Source organism: Etheostoma spectabile, unplaced genomic scaffold (assembly GCF_008692095.1).
Source record: "Etheostoma spectabile isolate EspeVRDwgs_2016 unplaced genomic scaffold, UIUC_Espe_1.0 scaffold465, whole genome shotgun sequence".
NCBI classification, from domain to species: domain Eukaryota; kingdom Metazoa; phylum Chordata; class Actinopteri; order Perciformes; family Percidae; genus Etheostoma; species Etheostoma spectabile.
Genome location: NW_022605616.1, coordinates 588572 through 612899, shown reverse-complemented (window position 1 = coordinate 612899; position 24328 = coordinate 588572). Strand labels below are relative to the sequence as shown.

The window sequence follows — 24328 nt, the reverse complement described above, 5'->3', positions numbered from 1 at the left end:
ACCAGGTAACCATAGTCCTCAAAAATCCACTGAATTTAAAATTCCAACACAAAGAAATCGGAAGGAAACGGAAAATACGTGCATCTGGCGGAATTTCCTGCAACATCGGACCAGTCTCGGAAGTGGAAGGCAAAGACTATAGACTACAGTTTGGCCACCATAAAACCCTAAAAAAGTCAGAAAAAAAGTTCCTTAGCCATCATAGAATTTAGCAAATCAAGCTGACAGCACAGCAACCTGTTTCACAGTCTGAATATGAAACCTCTCCGGTTCTGTTGGAATTTCTGAGTGTCAAAGTCAGGAAATTCTGCACTTTGCTGAACAGTTTGCGATTTATTGTGAACGTAAACTGATATGGGGGGTGAATACAATGTGTGAGCTGCCAGATTTGGTCCCCGGGTCTTAATTTTGCAACATCTTGCAACACAATCTGGCTTCTTTAAAATTGGTTCTAAACCGTAAAAAAAAAATAAGGTCATGACTTTCACTCTGGGAAAATCAACTAAGAATAATGTCCCAACCATTTGTACACTTACTTTCTGGTACCGAAATTGAAGAAGTGTCACATTACAAATACTTGGGTATTACCATCGACCAATCTGTCTTTTACATTGCATGTCCAAGATTTAGTTAAAAAACTGAAATTGAAGTTAGGTTTTTTCTTTAGAATCAAGTCTTATTTATCATTTGAAGCAAAAAAACAACTTGTAAATGCAACATTCTTGTCTGTCTTGGATTACGGTGATATTTTATACATGCATTCAACCTCCCAGTGTCTTCATGCTTTGGACACTGTGTTTCATGGAGCCTTGAGATTCATCACAAACTTAAAATCTCTCACTCATCACTGTTTGCTGTATTCTCGGGTCAGGTGGTTTTCACTCTCGATTCGGCGTTGGATGCACTGGCATCTTTTTATTTATAAGGCAGTATTAGGACTTCTTCCTCCTTATCTGAACACTTATATCCTCCCGAGGTCTGCAGGGACGTATCACCTGCGCTCACAGGATCTGGTTTTATTGACAGTCCCTAAAGCCCGCACTGACTTCGGCAAAAAGGCTTTTAATTTTGCAGCCCCATCTGCATGGAATCAGCTACAGAATGAACTCCAGTTGAAGGAGTTGGTCTCATTTTAATCCTTTAAAGGCTTGTTAAAGGACCTTACAGAAAGGCAGTCTGTATGTCACTGTTTTTAAATTGATTTAGGACCCTGGTTTTTTATGATGACATTGTTGTTTGAATATGAGTGAAAGTGTGTTTATGTATTTACATGTAAGTGTCTCTGTCTATCTGAAACGTGCTGCTGCTGCCACTTGCCAGGACACTCTTGTGAAAGAGATTTTTAATCTCAAGGAGTTTTTTATCCTGGTTAAATAAAGGTTTAAATGAATGAATGAAACATTTTGACACAAACGCTCTACGCTGTTTGATTAACTTCTTGTGTCGCTGACTCCTGGAAGATGCTCCACTTGCAACACTATGACACTTTGAGTCATGCGTACATGAGACTTTCTTTCAGGTTTTAACTTATCATATTGTTTTGCTCATTCTAACTGATTAGAGTTGTTTTGTTATTAAATAAGTGGTTTGGATTGCAGTTTCTTAATCTGTATCAGATAGAAAACATGTACAAAAGAAAGTGTTATTAAGGATGGTAAAAAAAGAACGGTGAGCTGTTCTAAGGATAATCCCTAGCTTCTCCTCTTTTAGGCGCTCTGAAACGAACACCAGTGGGTAAGGAGGCCACACATCACCAGTACGCAGACGTGGTGAAGAAATGGCTGCGGTTTGCTCCGTTCAGACAGGGAGGGACGGGCCGTCGCTGCTACAAAGCTCCCGTGGAGTTTCCAGAGTCGGAGGAGTTTTAACCAGAACTGCACACACTGACGTTTATCTCACTCAAACAGGAGGGTTTCTATTCTGAGACAAGTTGTGTAGAAAACCCACATGCATGAAATATTGCTGTTATGATAGCAATATGATTATTATCTCTTAAAGACACCTGCATACTGAACACTTTTGTATTTTTCCTCTTCCTGCTAAAAGTGCAAATGTCCTTTTTAAAGATGTGAATGAGGAGACATTTTCTTCATTTCAGTGAGCTGTGTTAGAGAAGAAAAATGGCAATGATACGTCTTACAGAATTTCACTAAAAAATAACATTAGTTGTGAATGCATCTTTTAATAAAAATATCGGTCAGTGCACATCAGTCTCAACTGTTAAAATGTTAAAAATGGATGTATAGTGTCTTGGAATGAAACCATTCACTGTATGATTTTTTTTTTTTTTTTTTTTTTTTTTTTTTTTCTGTATGTTTAAGCATTGTTTCACTCCTTGTACACCCACAATATTTTCTCCCTTCTTAATGCCTAATGCAGTATTATAACTCTACTTAGGGTATATGGGCGTTTGTACAGTGGGTGTTCACTGTTTATACATTTGTCTTAAAGTAAAGAGTTTTTTTTATGTCATCCCTGTCTTATTCTGTCTTAAATGTATAATATTTAGTAGGTATCACTCAGAGAGAGAGCAGTGGTGGTTGAGCGAGCTAGAGAATAAATGTAGCGTGGAAGCGCTGAACAGTGCAGTAAATTGAAGGATTACATTTTATTTTATGATTGTTTTACTGCGGTTATGTTCTAAACACACACGCCTCCAAGGGAAAAGAGTTTGTTGTGGGGTGTGTTTGGTGTGTGTGTGTGTGTGTGTTGTGTGTGTGTGTGTGTGTGTGTGTGTGTGTGTGTGTGTGTGGTGTGTGTGTGTGTGTGTGTGTGTGTGTGTGTGTGTGTGTGTGTGTGTGTGTGTGTGTGTGTGTGTGTGTGTGTGTGTGTGTGTGTGTGTGTGTGTGTGTGTGTGTGTGTGTGTGTGTGTGTGTGTGTGTGTGTGTGTGTGTGGTGTGTGTGTGTGTGTGGTGTGTGTGAGTGTGTTTGTTGATGTGTGTGTGTGAGTGTGGTGTGTGAGTGGTGTGGATGTGTGATGAGTTGAGTGATGAGTGAGTGAGTGGTGCGTGAGTGAGTGCTGTCATTGGCTGGTGGTTACAACAGCACAACACACAAGGGGCCCCAGAGGCTCTTTCCTGATGCCCATACATGTCCCACAGACAGACTAATAAGAAATACAGGAAGAGGGCAGTGTCTCTGCAGATACAGACACCACCACACTCTCCTAGTGGGTCATAAGTGGTGAGGGAGTTTTTGTGTCAGTCTATGCATTGTTTTTTAGGATAACAATTCCTATTCTACCTTTAAAATTAAACAGTAACATCTAATAGAATTTGCTATTTTTTTAAGGCTTTGGTTCCATCTCCTAATTAATTACACAATTATTACTTAGAACTAGCCTGCATTTGTAATTTTTCTTTTTTACATGTACAGGTTGCAAAAATATAATAGCTTCGAAGAAAAATCTGATGGTCTCTCTGTTTTGCGGCAGCAGCGTAGGGTGGCAGGAGTTCGGTCTGTGGGGACTTGGTTTGGGAACTGGAGGGTCGCTTGTTCATCATGTCCCTGTAAGGACCTCGTATGAAGAGTGGACTGGCAGCTGGAGAGATGCCAGTTTATATCCTGTGTCTATAATCTGACATCTCTCCGTGTAATGCAATAGGTCAGTGCCTTGCACTGACCTATTGCATAACCTAATTTTTAATTTTATACTGGTTATTGATCCCCGATCTGTTTGTTAGTAATCACTACACACAGGCCTGAAATACACACACATGCTCAGGACCTAATCATTTACAAATGGAGAGATTTCAGAGGTGAAGTGGCATCTCTCCAGCTACCAATTCACACTCCATACTCTTGACCCATACAGAGACTTGAACCGGAAACCCTGCGGTTCCCAACCCAACTCCCCTGACTGAGCTACTGCCACCCCAAATTTTGAATTAAGTAACCTACACAGGGTAGGAATAGTGCATATCAGCCTACAAAGTTGACACAATGTAATCAACGGCCATCTTCAACAACATCAGCATCCATTACATTACATCCCCAACCCTTTTTGTCAACGTTTCTGACATCCTCAACACATAGTCAACAGACTAAATACTATACTTACTGTGTACTTACACAGTACATCCGAGGAAAACATTGTACTACTACATTTACCTGACAGAGAAATGTTACTGGTTACGTTGCAGATTCAGATTTTACCAACAAAATATCACATTTAAATTATGATGCATTATTATCCAGCATTATATTAGAGTTGAAAGCGCCACTTCGAACATACATTAAGTAAATGTCGGTACATTTTGCTGATACTTCCTCTCTTTTACTCTTTACTTGAAGTAAACATTTGAATGCAGGACCTGTATTGTGCATTATCAGAAATTTAATTTCAGAAAAATGTATTGAGGACTTCTTCTACCACTGCCAATATCAACATTCCCAGTTAGAGAAAGGGTGAAAAGTTAAGCAAGACGCTATTTGGCTGGGGCCCCCAAACCACAAAATCCACCCCTGACACACACCCAAGCCACTTGTGGTCAGAAACAGTGTCTGGAAACATTATGGAACAGATGGAGAAGTTATGGTTATCCTGCTATGCTTTCATAAAAACAATCTGAGCCAGTCAGCCACAGGGTGCTGGTTCACTGTCACATTGTCATAACAGGGACCCCTGAATTTAATAGCTTGGGTTGTACATCATTTGTATGTTGCTATTGACAAAATCATCAAATCAATAAATGTGGTTAATATAAGATAATGTAATAATAATATAGTTTATAATAACTGCATAACAATAATCAGTATACTAAATACTGCTGTAGTTGATACTGACTTTAAAGTGTATAATTTCATATTATAAGCATGACAGAGATTAAGCTAAATCCAATCCCCCTCTGTTGAAACTCAGCGACTCTACCCAGGGTGGAGGAGCTGTGTTAAATATTATAGCAGGGTTTTATACTTGTATTTTTTCTTCAACAGAATTGCAATTTCTGCAAAGTATGATTTTTTGCATTCTTTCGGTTCCTCTTTCCATTTCTGATAACAACTCTAGCTTTTAAAATGAGACCTACAGTACATGAAAGGAGTCAAATGAGCTGCATGGAAACATTACAAAAATCTGATCAATAAATTAGTAACATAGAATAGAATGCCTTTATTGTCATTATACACAAGTACACAGTAGCTGTGCAACGAGATTGAAGCAATCCCTTTACAGTGTTGACACAAAAATATAAGATAACAATATAAAAATATATATAAAAAAAAAGTGTAGGTAGTGCCTGAGTCCGGAGAGCCACTGTATACATATATAAAATAGCTTTGCATACACTTTGTGTGAAAGTAGATAAGTGTTAACAAATTAATAAATATTGCACAGTAATGAAATTAAATGGTTAAGTATTAAATAATAAATGAGGGCAACAGGTCAAACAGATCAGAGCCGGGTAGGTAGTCAAATGTGTATCTGTGACATGTTTTATATTTAGCAGTGGTATCCCAAACTCATAAATAAAAACATTCTCTTTCCATTTAAGTGATTCAAAATTGCACTGCATTGTTCAACATTAGGTTTGTTGCTCATTGCCATTAGAATAGAATAGCATAGAATAGAATGCCTTTACTGTCGTTATACACAAGTGCAGTACCTGTGCAATGAGATTGAAGCATCCCCTTTACAGTGTCGACACAAAATATAAAAATATAAGAATATAAGAATATAAAATATAAAAATATAAAGTATGGGTAGTGCAGAGAAAAAAGGGGGGGGTGGGGGTGACCTGGTGCACAGTCTTGAGTCTTGAGAGCAACAATAGCTTTGTTTTTTTGTGTGAAAAGTAGTTAAGTATTAACAAATAAATAATAAATACTGTCTTAATTTGAAGAATAATTAGATCAGTTGTTGAGTTAGTTTGTTAAGTTATTTTTGCTCTGAATTTTTTTTTATACATAACCAATAATAATCTCTTTTACCCATACCACATTATTGCTTTATCTATTTAGAAATTACTGTCTTGGTTATACATAAGTAACTACTTTGAAGTGTGAATATTGGTAAGAACACAGGAAGTAATTACAATTGCAAGTACATTTTGGATAGTAGCTTAAGCTATTATCCAAAATGTGCTTAAATCGTTTTTTTATAGGATAGGTAAGTTTAGATGGCATTAACTTTTTTTGTATTTATTAGGCTAACAATTAGTACTTTATTTTGAAACGTATAAACGGAAATCCTTTCTTCTTGTGGTTTATTTGTGAATATTGGTTTGAACCATAGACCGTTAATATACAGTCTATGGTAAGAATACAGGGCGTAATTACAATTTTGAGTAAATTTTGGATAATAGCTTAAGGTATTATCCAAATGTACTTAAATCGTTTTGTTTATAGGGTAGGTTAGTTTGGATGGGATTAATTGTTTTGTATTTATTAGGCTAAAAATTAGTACTTTATTTTGAAACGGACAAACGGAAGTCCCTTCTTCTTGTGGCTTATTTTACACAAAGAGAAAAACGCTGCCAGCCAGCTTCTCAGAAGAGTTTAGGACCATGGAGGCAGCCTCCCTGACACAGGACAGATTCAGTTTACTTCTTTTTGCTCACCTGAAAGTTACAGATACTTAATTAAGTATTAATTATCACAACCTACAACCGCCGAAGGTACTCGACATGGAGCTATAATGTCAATTACACGTCCAGCAGGAACTCTTCGGAGCAGCGGAGTTTTCTTTTCCCAGACTGGAACACCACTCACACCGTGGTAGGCAAGTAACGTTCCCGTTAAAGTTTCCCTTTGTGTTGACATTCCGCTCTGCTGGTTTCGTCTTTTTGTCGTCAGTAGCTAACTTCCAAACTCAAAGTTAGCTCCGTCTTTTTGGAAAGCAAAACTCGCAGCCATAGGGTTATTAATTATTGTTGCACCGTCAACAACAAGGCAGCATTATGTGTGAAGAAACTTGCGGGACGTGTTGTACCAGTAATCACCACCTGTTGCACGTCGTCGGTGATTAACCAGCACAGATGAAAGCGAAGGCACGCGCATACCATTTCATATCAAAATGTGTTGCTTTGCTTGATTTAACCCTTGTAAGGTGTTCGGGTCTGTGGGACCCATTTTCAATGTTTACTAAAACAAAAATTACGCCATTTTTTTATTCTTCTAACTCAAACTCATTTGTCTTGGCTTATTTTCTGTGAAAAAATAACTTAATTCCAATGACAATGATCCTACACATAAATATTAAGTGAGGGGTTCGGGTCTACTGGACCCAAGTGTGATAATTGTAGGTGCCATGAAACTTAACTGTGTTAACTGTGTCTTCTGTGTCTCTGTCTGTCTCTGTGAGTGTCAGAGTGTGGGAATGTTGTCTCTCTGCACCTTCTATTCCCAAACAAAGTTACAAAAATTGTTACATTTCAAGCATTTTCACCTGTTCTGATTAAGCTCTAAGAAATAAGCACCAAAATGATCAAAAATGTTGTTTCTAGGATGGGTGGGCAAAGATCTCTGCCAGGGGACACCGTATTAGATTAGGTTCAACTTTATTGTCATTCCACAGGTACAGGTACAAGGCAACGAAATGCAGTTTAGGTCTAACCAGAAGTGCAATAGCAGTAAGTGCAATGGTTTGATAAGTATGCCTTGAATGCTGATCTTAATTGAAGGTAAAAGAAGAATGAGGAACTTGGTAGACTGAATGCGTTTTGTAAGTCAGAAAAAGATAACAAGCCAACCTCAATAACCATGTCTTTTAGATCAGTGATTCCCAAAGTGGGGGTCGGGACCCACAGGGGGGTCGCAAACCAGAGAGGGGGGGGTCGCAAGTTGATTTCCAGAAATAAAACAAAAATTTAAAAACGATTAGAAATAGCATATGTTGGCCATGATTTTAACACAAGATAAAACTAGTGGCTAAATTTAAAATAAAACCAAGCAAATAAATAAAAAGGGAACAGCTCTTTTGATTTTCACGCTTATAGTGCATGCGCGGTTGGGCGCAATCTTTATATATGTTTATGGTGGGGGGGGTCGCAAGTCACTTGGACCGTTACTTTGGGGGTCGTGGGCTGAAAGATTTGGGAACCCCTGTTTTAGATAATGAACCCCCCTGTGTTCCCACTGGGGAGCTGTTATAGGCCTCCCGCCAATCAGGAATGCTGTGTTCATGAACAATTGGGAAAGTGTATGCCACTTACAAGCTACACAAAAATATGATTTAACCAATCTCCAAGTTTTGATAAGATGAGAGAGAATGCGGCTGAAGCGGAGCTGGCAGGGCCTCACGTTAACTTTTGTGACACCTGCTACTGTCACTTTTTACCAGGAAACAGGAATTGCTGTGTCTCTATGATCCTATGCATGGTAACCTACTTGTGGATATTGCGTTGTCATCACATGCTGTAGTAGGGGGTCCAGCATAAAGGCATAATTTCCTATCCTGCGCTGGGAAACACATTCATGAAGTGGGCCCCGGCTATCAATCAATGTCTTCCAGTGATGCGGGTCGCTGATTGGTCCGGGCTCATAAGCAACTGCGTACCCTGCTTACCGATAGTTACGCATCTGAATCACCTACTTCTCATCCACAGCGCCCTCCGTGCTAGAATCCGAAGCGTTGGCTCTCTCCGCTGCCACAGGAGGATGGGGCGCAGCTTTGTTCACACAGTCCTCAGCATCCCCGGCGGAGGTGAATGCAGGCTTTCCCTGATCTTCAGCGTTGCTGGATAAAGCAGGAAGAAATCCAGACCCTTAACTTGTGCTGAATCCATGGTTTGATAGAAAGCCTGGCGTCTTTTTACCGTGTAGTAGCTGTAATCCAGGGAGAAGCAAATTTTTGGGCCCTCGATGATGAGCTGAGATTTCCGCGCAGCTTGTAGAATCTGCCTGGTTGTGTAGCGACATGTTGAAAATCAACGTGCAATTAATTGTGGTATTCTTCTTTGGGCTGTCACTGTAAATTCAGTGGGCTCTCATAATTTCGATGTGAGCATCTGCTAAATTCGGGAGCCACTTAGGCAGCGAGCGTGAGAGATACTGGATAGCATTAGCACCTTCTAGCCTCTCTTTCAGCCCAACGCTGTGGATGTTGCATCTTCGGATTCTATCCTCCATGTCTGCTAGCTTCACCTCCAGCTCTTGAAAAGCGCGGCCATGGCAGTCAGAAACACTTGAGTTGCTTTCAACTGTGGTTTTTAGGTTGTTCACATAAGAACTGATAGAGCCAAGGCTTGCAGTTAGAGATGCTAGCTGGGCATGGATTACAGCTAGCTTATTGTTGCTGTTGATCCCAACCTGTTGAATCTGATACTGAATCTGAGAAAAACGTGGTTTGACATAGAATGAGAGATGTGATTTAGGAGACTACGTCAAGAAAACAAATGCTTATCCCCACAACTTGCATGGAGCATTTGTTGATATGTGAGCAGTGTGTTTTCAGTTCAGCCTAGAAATCCAATTGTCTGCAGTGGTGTTTTGTGGCTGGTGACCTGAGACTCGGCTTTCTTTTGCCCCTGAAAGTTTCCAGCTCACAGATTGGTGTTTCATTTATTGTTTGCATGGCAATTAGACTGCTGTTCAAACCTTGCTGCCAGGTATTTGCAGGGTTCCCAGACTGTAACCTCAACTATTATCCAAAACCTTGCACATCATATTATCTCCCTAACTTTTTCTCATAGGTAAAGCCAAAGTATTTCGTGGTACAGGCCAATACCCTGGATTTTCAATCTCCTCAGAAATCTGCTAATGTGCTTAGTGCTGTGTTGTCTACCTCAAACCTGAGTCACAGTTCAGGAATTCAAGCGTCCATTGGTTCGGCAGCCTGGTTTGTTGTCTGACCAAGTTCCTTTTGAATGTCAAGCTCACTCTCTTTGCTCAGGTGGAGTTACATTTTTGTTTGTCAGTTTCTATACTTCCGCCCATGCACCTGCACACAGCTTTCGAGGCGGAGCCACACTCTTTCCTATTTGAGTTGTTCAGTGGCACATAAAGCCAAAAAAGTTCAACTTCAGCTTATAAAATGACCCAGATGACCGACGCTTCTTCTGCATTATGGGGCCCATAGAGCAGGGGCGCTAGAGACCTCTGCAAGCCGAGCCGGCTACTTTCAGTTTAGTGCGGCGCTTACTTGAGTTAGGATAAAGTGATTTAATCTTGCAACTCTTCTAGATTTTACAATGTTGTCAGGCAGAATGAATCAAATTTTGATAGTGAAACACGTCATTGTGGGGGTGTTGTAACTAGGGCTGCTCAATTATGGCCAAAATGATGATCACAATTATTTTGATCAGTATTGAGATCATGATTAATTCACCAAAACACATTTCATTGTCACATAGGCTATTTATAACTGCTTTTACATCCATATTGTGCTACATTCCTCCTATGTTGAAGTTGTATGTTGTATGACTGTTATCTACTGGACAAAATATCAATGGGAATCTCTGTACCTCATTACGGTGCCTCTTAAATGTCTCGTTGCTCTTATTAGCTACAGTAGTAACTTTTTCCTTGCGTCGCCGTTAACCCCACAATTTCAAGGTCACCGTTTTATCATGCTTCATATACATTCATGTATATTACATAAATGAATTTAAACAAGAATAAGGTGTAGTTAAATACTTCTTTTATTTGAAGCACAATTAAACTGAATGTAAAATAAAAATATTTAAAAAAAGAGAGAAAAGTGCTTCACTGAGTTGCAAAACTAAGAGAGTAAGAAGAGCGATCTAAACACAAACACAGCTTTACAGAAGAAATGGGTCATGTAACGCATGTTACAAAAAAAAAAGCATACTATGAACGAAATGACCCATTTATAATATCTCTCGATGATGCAAATAAGATCGTGGGAAGCCCAAATTGTGATCGTGATTCAAATTTGATTAATTGCGCAGCCCTAGTTGTAACGCTTGATAAAGATGTATCCACTGATTTACACGTCACTTTTACTACGCAAATCGGAAAAAGTGTGTTTGCATCATGCGACAGACACAGAAGTTGTAAGTGCACTTTTAAACCGCTACATCAAATTTGGCTTCAAAGCCCACCACACTTCCTGGGGACCTGCAACCTCCTAGGAGGTTATGTTTTTGGTTCGGTTTGTCCATTTGTTTGTTGATTTGTTTTTCTGTCTGTTTGCAAGATTGCGGAAAAATTACTAGATTATTTTTGGTCTTTTCCACCTTTTAATCTTTGACAGGACAGTTAGGTGAGAAAGGGGAGGAAAAACATGCTGGAAATTTTCACAGGTCGGATTTGAACCCTGGACCCTTAAGTTGAGGCATAAACCTCTCAGTACATGTGCGCCCGCTCTACCACTGAACCAACCTGGCCACTACTGGCCCTATTTTTAATGAAACTTGGTGGAAGGGGCTAAGGAAGAACTCATGAAATGTTGGAGCGGATCTGAATCATGGGGCAAATACATACATTGTTTTTCACTTTTGTTATGTTGGGAAATTCATGTGGTGTCGGAATAATCAGAAAATTAGTTTCCGACTAGGAAAATTCCCCCTGCAATGTATTTATTAGTTTAGTTGAAGGATTGAAATCCCGGGCTGAAAATAATTCAGCTACAGCTTAGCATTGCTATAAATTACGAAACACTGACCTTCTTTGGGTGACCACTTGTAATCTGTTAAAATGTAGGTATTTATAATTTCAGTACATAAATAATCACAATGCCATGTGCAATTTAAAAGTAAAAGACAGAGGTGTTTGCTCACTTTATTGACTTTGATGTCATTCAGTTTTTTAAAAAAAGGAGTTCAATATTTTTTATTTATTTTTTTAGGTTTTTGCTGATGGACTAAGCCTTAACATAGTGGACTTACACGCAAAATATGGGCTTTATGACCATGTAGTGCAAGGATTATCCAGCAGCAGCTAATACCAGGACCCTGCCTTGAATACATGTGACACGTGTAGTTTCTGCCATAGGCCTGAGTTGTAAAATGAATTTTTAGGTTAGAGGATATAACTCCTCTCACATCCTTTTTGCCTAACCATGGTTGTAGAATCTAGCTGGTTTTTCTCAACACACTTACTCACTTGTCACTTACATTCCAAGAATATAAAAGCAAAGGTTTTTCTTTTATTTTGAAGTGGCTCATTTGTTGACATCCCCTTTGTGTTAGGTTTTCTACAGACAATGGAAGTCAGAATTACTCAACATTTGACATGTTACTTTATTTCAATTCAATTTTATTTATAGTATCAATTCATAACAAGAGTTATCTCAAGACACTTTACAGATAGAGTAGGTCTAGACCATACTCCAAAATTTACAAGGACCCAACAGTTCTAGTAGTTTCCTCCAGAGCAAGCAACAGTGCGACAGTGGCGAGGAAAAACTTCCTTTTAGGCAGAAACCTCGGACAGACCCAGGCTCTTGGTAGGCGGTGTCTGACGGGCCGGTTGGGGTTAGTGGAAATAACAAATTTTTTTTAGATATTCAGTAAGCAAAAAGGTTTGCTTTCACAGTGGAATAAACAAAGACAACTCCTGGGAAAATCCTTGAACACCATAGATGTTGCGCTTGTTTAACTGCTCGCTGTTTTACTGTGAAGAAGACAAATGACACACATACATGATTCATTTTCCCATTTCCCCATTTTGTGTTCTGTTAGTTTTGTAGAGATCCACCAGCTTTGTAAAGTTTAAACATACACATGACTAATTGTCGCATAGTGCATATATACAGTTTAATCCTGTTAAAAAAACAATATATTTTAAAATTTAAGATTTTCTCTTTTTCCTTTAGTAAAACTAGGTCAGTCCCGTTTGGAACAGGCTGTTTGTTTTCTTGAATGGCTGCTTACAGCTTTCTCCAGAACCATTGTACCCTGAAAATCCTTACAGAAGGCCCCCAAAACATCCCACTGTATACTACTGACTCACTTTGTACTTCTACTTCAGAGGAAAACATTTTACAACTACATTTACATGACAGAAAAATGGTACTGGTTACGTTGCAGATTCAGATTTTACTCATCAAATTTTACAAATTTAGTTGAAAAGTTAAAATATGACGCATTAAAATTCATTTAACTATCCAGCATTATATTAGAGTTGAACGCTCCTCCTTGAACAAAAGTTAAGTAAAGGTAGGTATTGTTGTTGATAATGCCTCCCTTTCACTCGTCACTTGAAGGAAACATTTGAATGCAGGACCTGTATTGTGCAGTAATAATAGTTTTACTTCAGGGAAAAAATATTTTGAGTAGGCCACTTCTATCACTGCCAATATCTTTGGGTTACTTAACGTAACCCCGGTTCTTTGATAACAGAGTGAGGTGTTTCACGATGGCAATTGCCTATAGTGAAACACCAAACAAAGTTAGAAAAAGAACAACATTATCAGTTAGAGAAAGGGTTAAACTAAAATCAAGTGCTGTTTACTTGGGGCCCCCATATCCATATCATCAAATACGGTATTACACATTTTAGTTCATCTAGTCTCACCAAAACCACCAACTTTGCATTTTAGTCAAACTGATTCCACATAAGTTTTTATCTGATATATCAATCATTATCTGATGAAAAACACAGCGACTGTCACGACTCAGGGCTATCTGGTGTAGTCTATATCAACGGCCTTTCATTTCCGGGTTCTTCAGGTGCCAAATGTTCTGCCGGATGTCCATCCTTTGCCTGTTACCTTCTGCTTTCTTTGTGTTGGCATGTACACTCTGGTTCATGAGGACCAGTGTTAACTGCTCCTCAGATCTCTGCAGGGTAATTCCAGACAGCTATCTGTCCAATTGGAGTTTTCTGTTGCACAACTAAAAGAACCTTTGGACTTACACGTATCGCGGCTCTGTCTGGTGCTTAGCACCACCCAAGACATTTGTGACTGATTTTTAAGAAATTTCAATAAACCAGAACACGTTTTTCTCCCATCTCGGAATGCTGTGTGGACTCTCCAGACCCTCCTCCGCAACTCTGTGGAGGAAAATCTGGCAATGCAAGACTAGATTATCAGAACAGTTGCCAGCCCAGTGTTTGTTTTTTTCTTAACTGACAACCGCTGGGGCCTTTCAGTTTCCCAGGCAAGCACTGTGAATTACACACAAGCTTGCAGTCACCCACACGAAAACACATACACATCCAATCAAAACATATCCAAAAGTCCACTCTACTGCTTTGGTTTGACCGAAGGTGTTGGCCCAAAAGAGCCCCTCTAGAGATGTGAGGAGGAAATGCAGAGTGAGAGAGACAGAAGATAAACAGCATTAAGGTTCCATGCCTTCTGTCACTCTTTTGCTTCTGTTGCTTTCCAGGAAATAACCTCTTTCCCCTTCTGCTTTAATAAAAAACATGTCAATATTTTTCCAAATGTTTTTTTTTTTAGCCCAAAAACTAGAAGCCTCATAGCAACACACTGCACATGTGTTTTTGATGTGTGTGATTGGGCCACTAAATGTGTTTTTTTTTTTTTTTTTTAGCCAGTACCAGGGGGGGAGCGAGGGGCTGGCTTCTGGCTGTCCAGACCCAAATATTTTGGGGTTTAAAATAACTTCAATTTACTGGGGAGACTACGCCATTCATACTCTGAAAATAGGTTTTTAAGATTAGTAACACTGTCTACGCCAGATTCCTACCCTGCCATTGTTATGTTAATTTTGAAATGGTAACATCAGGCAATGTTTGCCCCTTTTTAGGGGTCAGGAATGAAAATGAGTCATCCCCAACCTTTTGTTTTGTTCTGCTTTTAAAAGGATGAATACAGTTGGAAAATAGTTAGATACAAAATAGGATGTCTTTTTTTCTCTGCAACTATTGTGTTTTTCCCAAATGATGTACAAGTAGTGCACATAGCTGCCGTAAATGAAGCATACCCCCCCCCCCAGGTTTGGGCTGGACCCCAAAGGTTTACGACGTCCGGCTCCGCCAGTGACCAGTACCAGTTAGTTTTCATGTACAAAGAAAGCCATGCTGTTGTCAACTACTGGATCTCTTCAGTCTATGTTCAGTGCAAATAGTATATGGTTTTATACCACTGCCTGTAGAATTAGTGGACAGAGCATGTGTGATGTCACCCATTTGTTTGTGGAGATGCTGTGAGTTGTCGAGTTTGCCGTTAATGGTGCAGCCATCCTGTATCCCGTATGTGTTGATTTTAGACGAGAAGGAGGAGCGAGGGAGGAGCTGCTTACACTCTACGTCACACACTTTAACTGTAAATCACATTATAGCCTCGCCCTAAAACACCCCCTGCTTAATTGCCAATTTCAAAATCAACAAAACCATAATTCAAAAAATGAACATCGTTCTGTGTTGCAGAAGACTTAAACTAGCAATTGAGACCATAAACTCACAAAAATGTTTACTGAGATAATAAATCGAGTGAGAAGTGGGTCACTTTCTCATAGACTACTACAGAAACCGACCTCCTTTTGCAACTGCACCTGCATTTGCAGCACTTCGCCGAACCGGATGCTTTGTCCATTGATATGGAGTTACTATGGTAGTAACAAGTTACATTTATTTTGTTACATGTACTCAAGTAACTTTTTTGAGCGAATTTTGTTATTTGTTTTTGAATCGCAGCATTCTTTTTACTCTTACTTAGGTACTTGTAAGCAAACAACTAAAGTCAAGAGGGCTCTTCTGACTTTTCTAAATACTTCATCTCTATATCATAGGGCTGTTAAAACTGGTTTGAATATTCCTAGCAGCTAGCTAGCTAAGTAGCCAACCAGCCGACCGGCCGCTTAATTAGTCAAATTTTACAGCTTAATGTTTCATTCACACACTCTTGGTCCAGCGTTCAGAAGGGCTTGCTTTTACCAGATGAGCGACATCTTTGTTCGGCTCATTTTCTGAAGCCAGTGTATAAAAGAACAGCGGAGTTAGCAAGCTAACTAACTAGCCACCATCCGCAGGCTGGTTGATCCCTGTGCAGGGAGACTCCTTTGCAGGAAATACAATGTTTGGGAGAATACATGTGGCTGACATGCTGACATGTGATTTGTATATTATGCACTACATACACAGCATACTATCATTCAACATACTTTTGTGTAAATAAATAATAATAAGCTGTGACTTTCAACGTCTCTTCCTGAGAGCCTTCTTGCTGTTTGAAGACATGTAACCATGGTAACCCTGCCGACCTTATCGCCAGATAATGCTTAAATTATTGAAAGATGTGAATAACTACTAGACCAACAATCGCAGGTGACATAATCTAAGATTTTAAATATGTAGAAATGTAAATAAGTGTTATTTTGCGTTACAGAGCTGCTTGGTTTCTGTCTGTTTTCTACCGTATTGCTTTGTGGGATACTTATGCGGGGCAGTGTGTTTGCATACTGTAATATTTCATCGGAAATAGTATGCAATTTATGTATTACTAGTTTCATATTAAGGTTTTGGACATACTAAAAAATCTCACATACTGTTTTAGCAAATTTACATTTTTTTCTTGTCCATAGGCTGAAAAGTTAAGGTTCAAATTGCATTTGTGTCTTTGAAAACAAGCAGTTGACAAAACAATCTTGATAAAATAAACAACCTAATGGACAAGTCATAGCAATTGCCTTGCTGATGAGGATCTTGGGTTGTTGTTGTTGTTGTTGTTTTGATTATTATCTTTTTTTGTCTTTTTTCCACTCCTCAGATGGACAGAGAAGGCTCGACAGACATCAAGATGTCCACCAGTACCATCAGTCGACCCTGCAAGCAGGAGAGGAAAGGCAGTTTCTTCAAGGTACGTGCCAATCAAATATTTATATCTGTGGGGCAAAATCATTTCTGCACACAGATCTGTAAAGGCAGTAGGTGTTAGCAATTAGGGCTTGGACTATATGCTTTTGTCCCGGTTTTTATTATTTCAGAATACATCGGTGCCAATTTGATTTCTGTATATATGCAATTTTTTTTATTGTGATTCTAGAAAGATTGTGATTTGATAGTATTGCAATTTCTTTTCCTTCTTTAACAAAAGTTCAGTAATACACCTAATAGACCTTAGTTGGAGACAATCTATCATTTTTTCTAAACTAATTCCCATCACATGTCATTCAGTCAGATATTTATTTCATTTGTAAAGAAGTACTGTACATAACATGGATTTTCTGCATTGACTGCTTTCGCTCCGTTTTGCTGGAAACCAATATGATGCAGTCGCCATTGGCAGTAAACATGAAAGTATTTAGGTGAATCATTGTTAAAAAATAAATAAAATTAAAGCTGCAAGCAGTTTTAGATGAGCACCTCCTTTGCAGGTCAGGGTTACTGGCGGATGCCGCTCCTTGCAACTGTGCATTTGCGCAGCACTCACACAAGACTCTGTCATACAGGTTATTGGCAGTGAAAGGGGGCATGGCTAAAGCATAGTGGGTGGCCCAAACCATGACCAATGAAAACAACTCTCTGCTCAGTTCAATGATACGCCACACAAGACTGTGCCCTAAATGGGTCACCAGTTATAAAAGGGGGAGTGGTTTAAGCATAGGGGCGGACGAAACCATGGCAAAGGAACTCTCTGCTGAGTTCAATGACAACTAACACAAAACTCTACCTTAAAGACTTCAAAAGTTTTGAAAATGGGCATGTCCTGAGTAAGTGGGTGTAGTTAATGTAGAGGGGACAGCTCAGTATCACGTGTAGACCACATATTATACTTTTTTTGTGTAAATCGGATGATGTTTGTCACATAAGGCCATTTCTTATGACCAAGAGTCAATATTGGTCTGGAGATGTCCTCAGGCCTGGACTCTTGTTGATTGTGGCAAATTTCAAGCAGAATGGACAGTGTACTCTAGTTAAAGCCACTCTCTCATTCATCACTGAAGACTCAAATTGGTCGCCATGCCACGCACACACCGTGTGATGAAATTTTTTGCTTTTAATAACTTCATATTTTAAGGTGTTGAGATGGCACACACCAAATTTGAAGTCCATCGAATGAACTCTTTAGGAGACGTTTGTTAAAGTATAGCACCTTGACTATTAGGTCTACTTCCTGTTGCCACTAGGGGGCGCTATGGTTTTGAATAAATATCTGTCCATAGATGTCCTCAGGGTTTGACGCTTATGAATCTTGAAGTTTCGAGCCAATTGGACAATGTATACTCAAGTCACACTCACTTCCTTTTTCGATGGCGATAAGTACAAAATGCCCTATGGTGAAAAGTTTTTCTTCTAATAACTTTTTATCTTTAACATCTTAAGATGGCACAGACCAAATTTGAAGTTGATCAGATGAAATCTCTAGGAGGAGTTTGTTAAAGTACGACATGGAAATTAGGAACTTTGAATTAAAAATGCCAGATTTCTTGTTGGGTTTAGGCATGGCGGCAAGCCTCTTCTCTCTAAGCGTAATTGCTATTGTGCCCTCTTAATGCTACGAAGCACTCACCCACCGTTAGCATCCCATTGACCGCCATTCATTTTTACGTCACTTTGACAACGAATAACATTACATCTGGAGCTTGTAAAGACTCCATTTGTCCCTTATTTATTTCTAAAGGAACACAACATTGTATAAAAGGCTCCATTACCTTGTAGCTCTCGTTGTGGCTCCGTAGCAGACGTTTTTGTAAAAATAGGCTAACAATTGCGTCATAACCATGCAACTGGCTGTTACATAGTCAACAAATCACTGTATTGTCAGGAGAAGCTCGCAGACAGTTTGGACTTATATTAGCTGTTTAGGTTTAATTACTAACGTTAAATAGCATGTTAGTTAGCAGTAATTAGCCTGTGCCCATGTTGCTCCGAACACATAGTATATCTACGCGCTTTGTCTCTGCTGATTGGGAATGATTGAGATTTCTCTTGGCACAGCTAGCAGAAGACTTATAACTTTCAAACAGGTTGCTCACGTCACATCTACGTTTTCAAGCTCAGTTGCAGGCTGTGCAGTTACGCTCAGCACTCACCGGAAAAGTGCTTCTAATATCCTTCACTGGTCTCCATCCAGAGCAATGGGATCTGTTGGCCCATTTCTTTAACTGTCTCAGTTAAAGAAATGGGCCAACAGATCAGAACAGAAGAAGCTAATTGGAGTAATACCCTAAACTTTAGGGTATTACTTTTTGTACGTCTTCACATGATACATATGCATACCAGATTTAGTGAATCTACATCAAACGTACGGCAGGGGGTCTACGTTTTAAGTTTTGTTGGGGGTGCTAGCGAGGCATTTCTTCACGCCTATTTACTTAACCCTTAAAATATAAAAATGTTGGTGGGTTTTTGAGTAAAGGTCCCCAAAAAGGTGATTCATCGCGTGGAAGAATATTAATTCCTTCAGTTTGAATAGGGCCTTTGTCACTGTCTGCACTCAGGCCCTAAATATTGATTTGGGGGAAAAGAATCACATAAAACCACTTACAATTTTTGATTTCCCTCTCTCCTACCCTTATTAATGGCTTGCTGCTCAATCACAGGAGCACTTTCAGTGATAGACTCATTCTCCCAAAATGCACCACAGAGCGCCACAGGAAGTCAATCCTGCCTGTGGCCATCAAACTTTATAACTCCTCCCTCTAAGTGTCCGACACACAGACACTTAGAGGGGTTGAAACTGGACATTATTATCTGTTTTGTGCAATAACACTGGCTTGTAATGTGTGCAATACTCAACTGCTACTATTATTATTATTATTATTATTATTATTATTATTATTACTTTTCACCATTGCAACACCTTAATTATGTTATTTATGTAAATACTGTATCATAATATTCCTTTAACTGTAAATATCCATACTCCTTATATTTCTTTTTTTCTTTATTTATATTTCTAATATCTGAGCAACTGTAACACAGAGTTTCCCTTCGGGGATCAATAAAGTATTTCTGATTCTGATTCTGATTAACAACTGTAGTTTACCATAAGATCCTGGACAATTCTGTTTACACTGTAGGGTAATGTGGGTCCAGTTCCAGGCTAAATCCTGGAGAAGATTAAAAAGGAGTAGAGGACAGCTTTGTGGTTTGTTTTCCTTGTTTTCATTTCTCCTGAGTTGCTTAAGAAAACAATCAAAGCACAATATCACCTTGTACTCTATATCTATAGTTCACTCGCTCAGAGGAAGCTGCTTGTGCTAAGTGTGCTCAACTATCCAACAGACCGTTCAAAGACTGATCTTTGCCAGCCTGAGGGTAAAGGATGTGTCACTGTTATTCTGCAGCCTTGATAATTACAGGCCTGCCTTAAACACACAGGCCTTAAATCTTAACCACACCTCACATCAAGCTAGCCGAAACAAAAAAGTAAAATAAAGGTGGGGTGGAAATAGAGCTATTAAAGGGATACTTTGCTGACATTCAACTGTATTTGAATCATAATAATGTTGGTGTATGTGCAAATGAACTATGTTAAACTTCCTCCATCTTACCAGTGCCAGATCTCCCTAATTCACAGACCAGCGGACAAAACTCCAAGTTTGACGAAAAAATCCATTACTTGGAGGTTTAGTATAACAGTATAACAGTGAGTGCAGTTTTCCAGCCCATTTTTTTATATTTATTTTTCTCTCTCTGGCGTTTGGCCAGTCCCAACGCAAAGGAAACATACTTTCCTCATGACGCCTGAGAAATGATTTTGTTAGTTAAAGGTGGTTTTATTGCATGCAGTGGGCACAGACCTGGTGGAATCTCAAGCAGTGCCACAGTGTGCCATTTTGCGTCAGCGGCAGTGTCCTCGCCAAATGTGGCCACAGTTTCCTTTCCCCATAGTTTGCACTCCTGGTTTTCATTGCTTGTAGGTTTTCATCTCAAACACTTTTCAAACATGCTTTTGTACTTTCTCAAATATTATTCCAAATATTTCCCAGCATACTAACAAAGTGAAATTTGTACTGCATCTGATTAAGGTCCTGCGCAATGCAGGTTGGTGCCGGCAACTTAATTCAGAATGTGATTTTCAGTACTAGGGCAGTGCCGGTTCAAAACCTGACTATTCGGAATGGGTCGATTAGCTTGGCCTGTGGTAAAGCTAAAGATTTATTATGATCTTCTAAAAAATTAATCTGTGAAAAAGTATTGAATTGTGTTTCTATTCTAAGAAATCGTATTCCGAAATAACTTACAGAACACACACACACACTGCTTTAACTATTTATTGCTTTATAGTTAAATTTAAGGTTGTGATCCTCAAATGTGCCTTTGGCAAATCCAATGAGTCAACATTTGTAATTTCCTTTGGAACAGCTAAGCTAATTGTTTCCTCTATGTTAAAATAGCTGATGTGATGTTACTCAACAGGGGCATTGCCCAACTAGACAGATAATTGGGAAACGAAACAAGTGACAGCAGTGTAACACTGAAAAGAATTGGGCTCAATTTTAGTTCGAGGGAAATTATTGCTTACAGCTTTCCTGCTCCATTACTTCCTGGGAAATATGTGTATCATTTAGAAGTAAGAGAAAATAAAAACCAAAAGGGGAAGTCTGATAACTACATTTAAAAAATGAAACTTATGTAGTTAGGTGTTGAATCAGGCCAGAGTGTTATACTGTTTAAAGCTGTTGGCATTGCTGTCATTCTTATGAATATTTCACATCCCCAAATGCAACTTGGCTCCTGCACGGATAGCTCAACAGTGGGTTCCGGAAGTAAAAATACAATGCAAATGACAATATTTTATTTTAAAATCCATAAAACCGTCGATGGTAGACTTAAAACCAGCTACGACATGACTAAGAGATTGTATATGCTCATATAGATGCCAAAAGTTCATGGGGCACCAACCTTGTTTTGAGATAAATGTCTTTTATTCACAATGTCTTCGATAAGTACTTCATTTCCCACAATCCGAAACAATCCCATAGTGATGCCTCTGATTGGTGGAACTCATGCTGGTGAGGAGGGGGAGCTGTCAGCACCCGGTATGTGCGCATGCGCAAGATAATAATCTTGTTTTAAGGGGATTTGTAACGCTGCACAAATCACAAACTGTTCCACGCTTCTGCCTGTCACTCCCCAATGTAAGTCGATTGCAGATTTGAGTTGCTCATGCATCACTTTGCGACAAGTGAAGCTGTGAGTTGCGCATGCGTAAGTAGCATATAAGATGGTAACGAGAGACTTCTGTAATGTCAATACAGTAAAAACAAACCTACTTAACCAAGTTTGTTCACTGCTGGTTACAAGTTAGCAATCAAAACAAAACAAAGGCTGTCACTTGAATGGTGTTTTGAGCTAACGTTAGCAATCAAACAATCATAGATAGCTAAAACACTTTTGAAAGGATTCCATCTTTTATTGTTTGTAATGAGAATAGTTTATTATTTTATGGATTTCACAAATTTCAGTATGACACTTTATGCCGCAAACGGTTTAAATCGGAGCATGCGCGACTCAAATCTGCACTCGACTCACATTGGGGAGTGACACTGCCGTTTGCCTCCACCGGGAAGCACAATTCGGTTAGCCGAATTATCTATAAGCTAAACTAATGTTAGCATAAAGCTAATTCGGTAAACTGCTAGCTGACAGTTTGATGAGGTCTAAAATAATGTTATCTGAAACTAAACACTGGGAAAAGCAGGCTACAGCTGACGTAACAGCTTTTATATAGTTTAACAATATATATATATATATATATATATATATATATATATATATATATATATATATATATATATATATATATATATAGATTTTTGGAGGGTCTTTTAAAGTTATTACATGCTGTCTCAGCTAGCGGTTAGCCAGATTAGCTGTTAGCTAAACAAACTTTGGCTTCCTTTTATTCAGTGGTACACAGTGGTTTTTGGGATGAAAAAGTTATTGAAACGAGGTTAAATCAACATCCCGCTGTCAGCGATAAAGTCATTGAATCAACGTTGAACTCTGATGTTGATTCTTCATCATTTTGCACCCTCTATTATCATTGAAACAAGGTTCAAATCATACCTAGAGATCAACTGAATTTCAATGGTATTTCGATTACAATGGATATTGAAACAATGTTGAAATCCAGGCATATCGCATCAAAACTTCAATGGTATTTTAGTATAGGCCTACCCCAGGTTTAATCTAAAAAGGTAAAAATGAATATATTAAAACATTATTAGGCTATTATAATTCGGCTTTATCGACAGCCAGGGTCAGCTATGAGCAAAATATAGAAACTATGCCAATAAGCTTTTTAGGCTAGACTTTCTAGAACAAATGACACCCCACGGATTTAAAAAAAAAAATGAAACAATCATTCTTTTATTGTATTTTTAAATTTTTTTTTCTTAATGCTAACTGCTAATAATAACTGCCGATCAGGGTCGGTCGTCCATCTTCTCCCGGCCGGTCTGGGGCGTAGCGCATCCTCTTCTGCACAGCTTGAGAAACTTCATAGGCATTTGCCTTATGGCTACTTAGTCTTTGAGTCAAGGCATCTAAAATAGAAAACAATAATCAGAAGTACATTTTAGTTTAACATTAGCAGTAAGACTTCTGCCTTTGAAGGATATAAAGGGTGTGTGTGTGGGGGTGTGTGTGTGTGTGTGTGTGTGTGTGTGTGTGTGTGTGGGTGTGGGGCTGCACTATGTGCTACAATTGGTTTGGTGTTCACCGGCGGTCAGAAGAAATAGTGGTGCTGTGCTTAATATGTTTCACGACATACATCCTCCCCTAATGTATAATGGTACAGACATATATTTCGAGCGAGCTATCACAAAAATAGACTGGACTCTGAGGTTTTGCTTACTTATTGTAACCTGTTGGAATCAAACCACTATAGCCAACAGCACGAAGTTACATTGTTGGCAGATTTTGACATTGGTTTAACCTTCAATGACTGCAGCACATAGTGGGTTACTACACTAAACATCATGTTAATTAGTAACAGTATTTGATTTGGTACAATTCATTCATATCAAAAACTACATAAGCAACCTTACCTGATCGTAGTATGGGTCTGGTCCAGAAATGACCTGTAGTGTCCGCGCAGTACGTTGGTCCACCATCCCGGTCAACTATGTATCGAGGCATTTTCAATCATATTTTCCGGTCAACTATATGTCAATGGCTTTTCAACAACAGGTCGTTTCCCGGTCAACTTTAAAGCAATTACTTTTTCAACACATTGGCAATATTGCCTGGTAAACCAAATATCAATGCTTAATCACTCATAAAGATAACTAAAGATCAATGTAGTTTCAATGTTGCTGTCATTAACATTAATAACATCAGGTTGGTAATGGCGATTCAACATTTATTTTGTGTTATTTTCAGTATCAACCATAAAGATGATTCAGAAAGAAAATCAATATTTATTCAAGGTGGGCTTGCTATCTGGGCTAGTTCCTTTGCTTGATAATGAAAATATGTACACAGTCTTTTACCTTTTGAATTTTTTTAAATTTTCCGTTTGTTGTTTCACTCAAAATATGTTGTATGCTTATGAGTCACGCCGTAG

General features: G+C 38.9%; 2 protein-coding genes and 1 long non-coding RNA gene across 3 annotated transcripts in view; 2 read left to right on the top strand and 1 right to left on the bottom strand.

The window, feature by feature from the left end:
- Nucleotides 1–2472, top strand: part of LOC116686769 (uncharacterized) — a 10020-nt gene extending 7548 nt beyond the window's left edge. Inside the window, exon 4 of the mRNA XM_032511823.1 lies at nt 1711–2472. Within this exon, the coding sequence (XP_032367714.1) occupies nt 1711–1868 (158 nt within the window). The 3' untranslated portion in view covers nt 1869–2472. The remainder of the gene's footprint in view (nt 1–1710) is intronic.
- On the bottom strand, nt 60–3330 carry LOC116686774 (uncharacterized). Its single transcript, XR_004331354.1, has 3 exons — nt 3320–3330; nt 1870–1874; nt 60–221 (listed from the first exon to the last, which is right to left on the bottom strand). It is a non-coding gene; the product is annotated as an uncharacterized LOC116686774 (long non-coding RNA).
- Nucleotides 3331–6468: 3138 nt separating this feature from the next.
- The window catches only part of LOC116686767 (ras and Rab interactor 2-like), a 196390-nt gene continuing 178530 nt past the window's right edge, over nt 6469–24328 (top strand). Inside the window, 2 exon segments of the mRNA XM_032511821.1 lie at nt 6469–6718; nt 16575–16666. Coding sequence (XP_032367712.1) covers nt 16577–16666 — 90 coding nt within the window. The 5' untranslated portion in view covers nt 6469–6718; nt 16575–16576.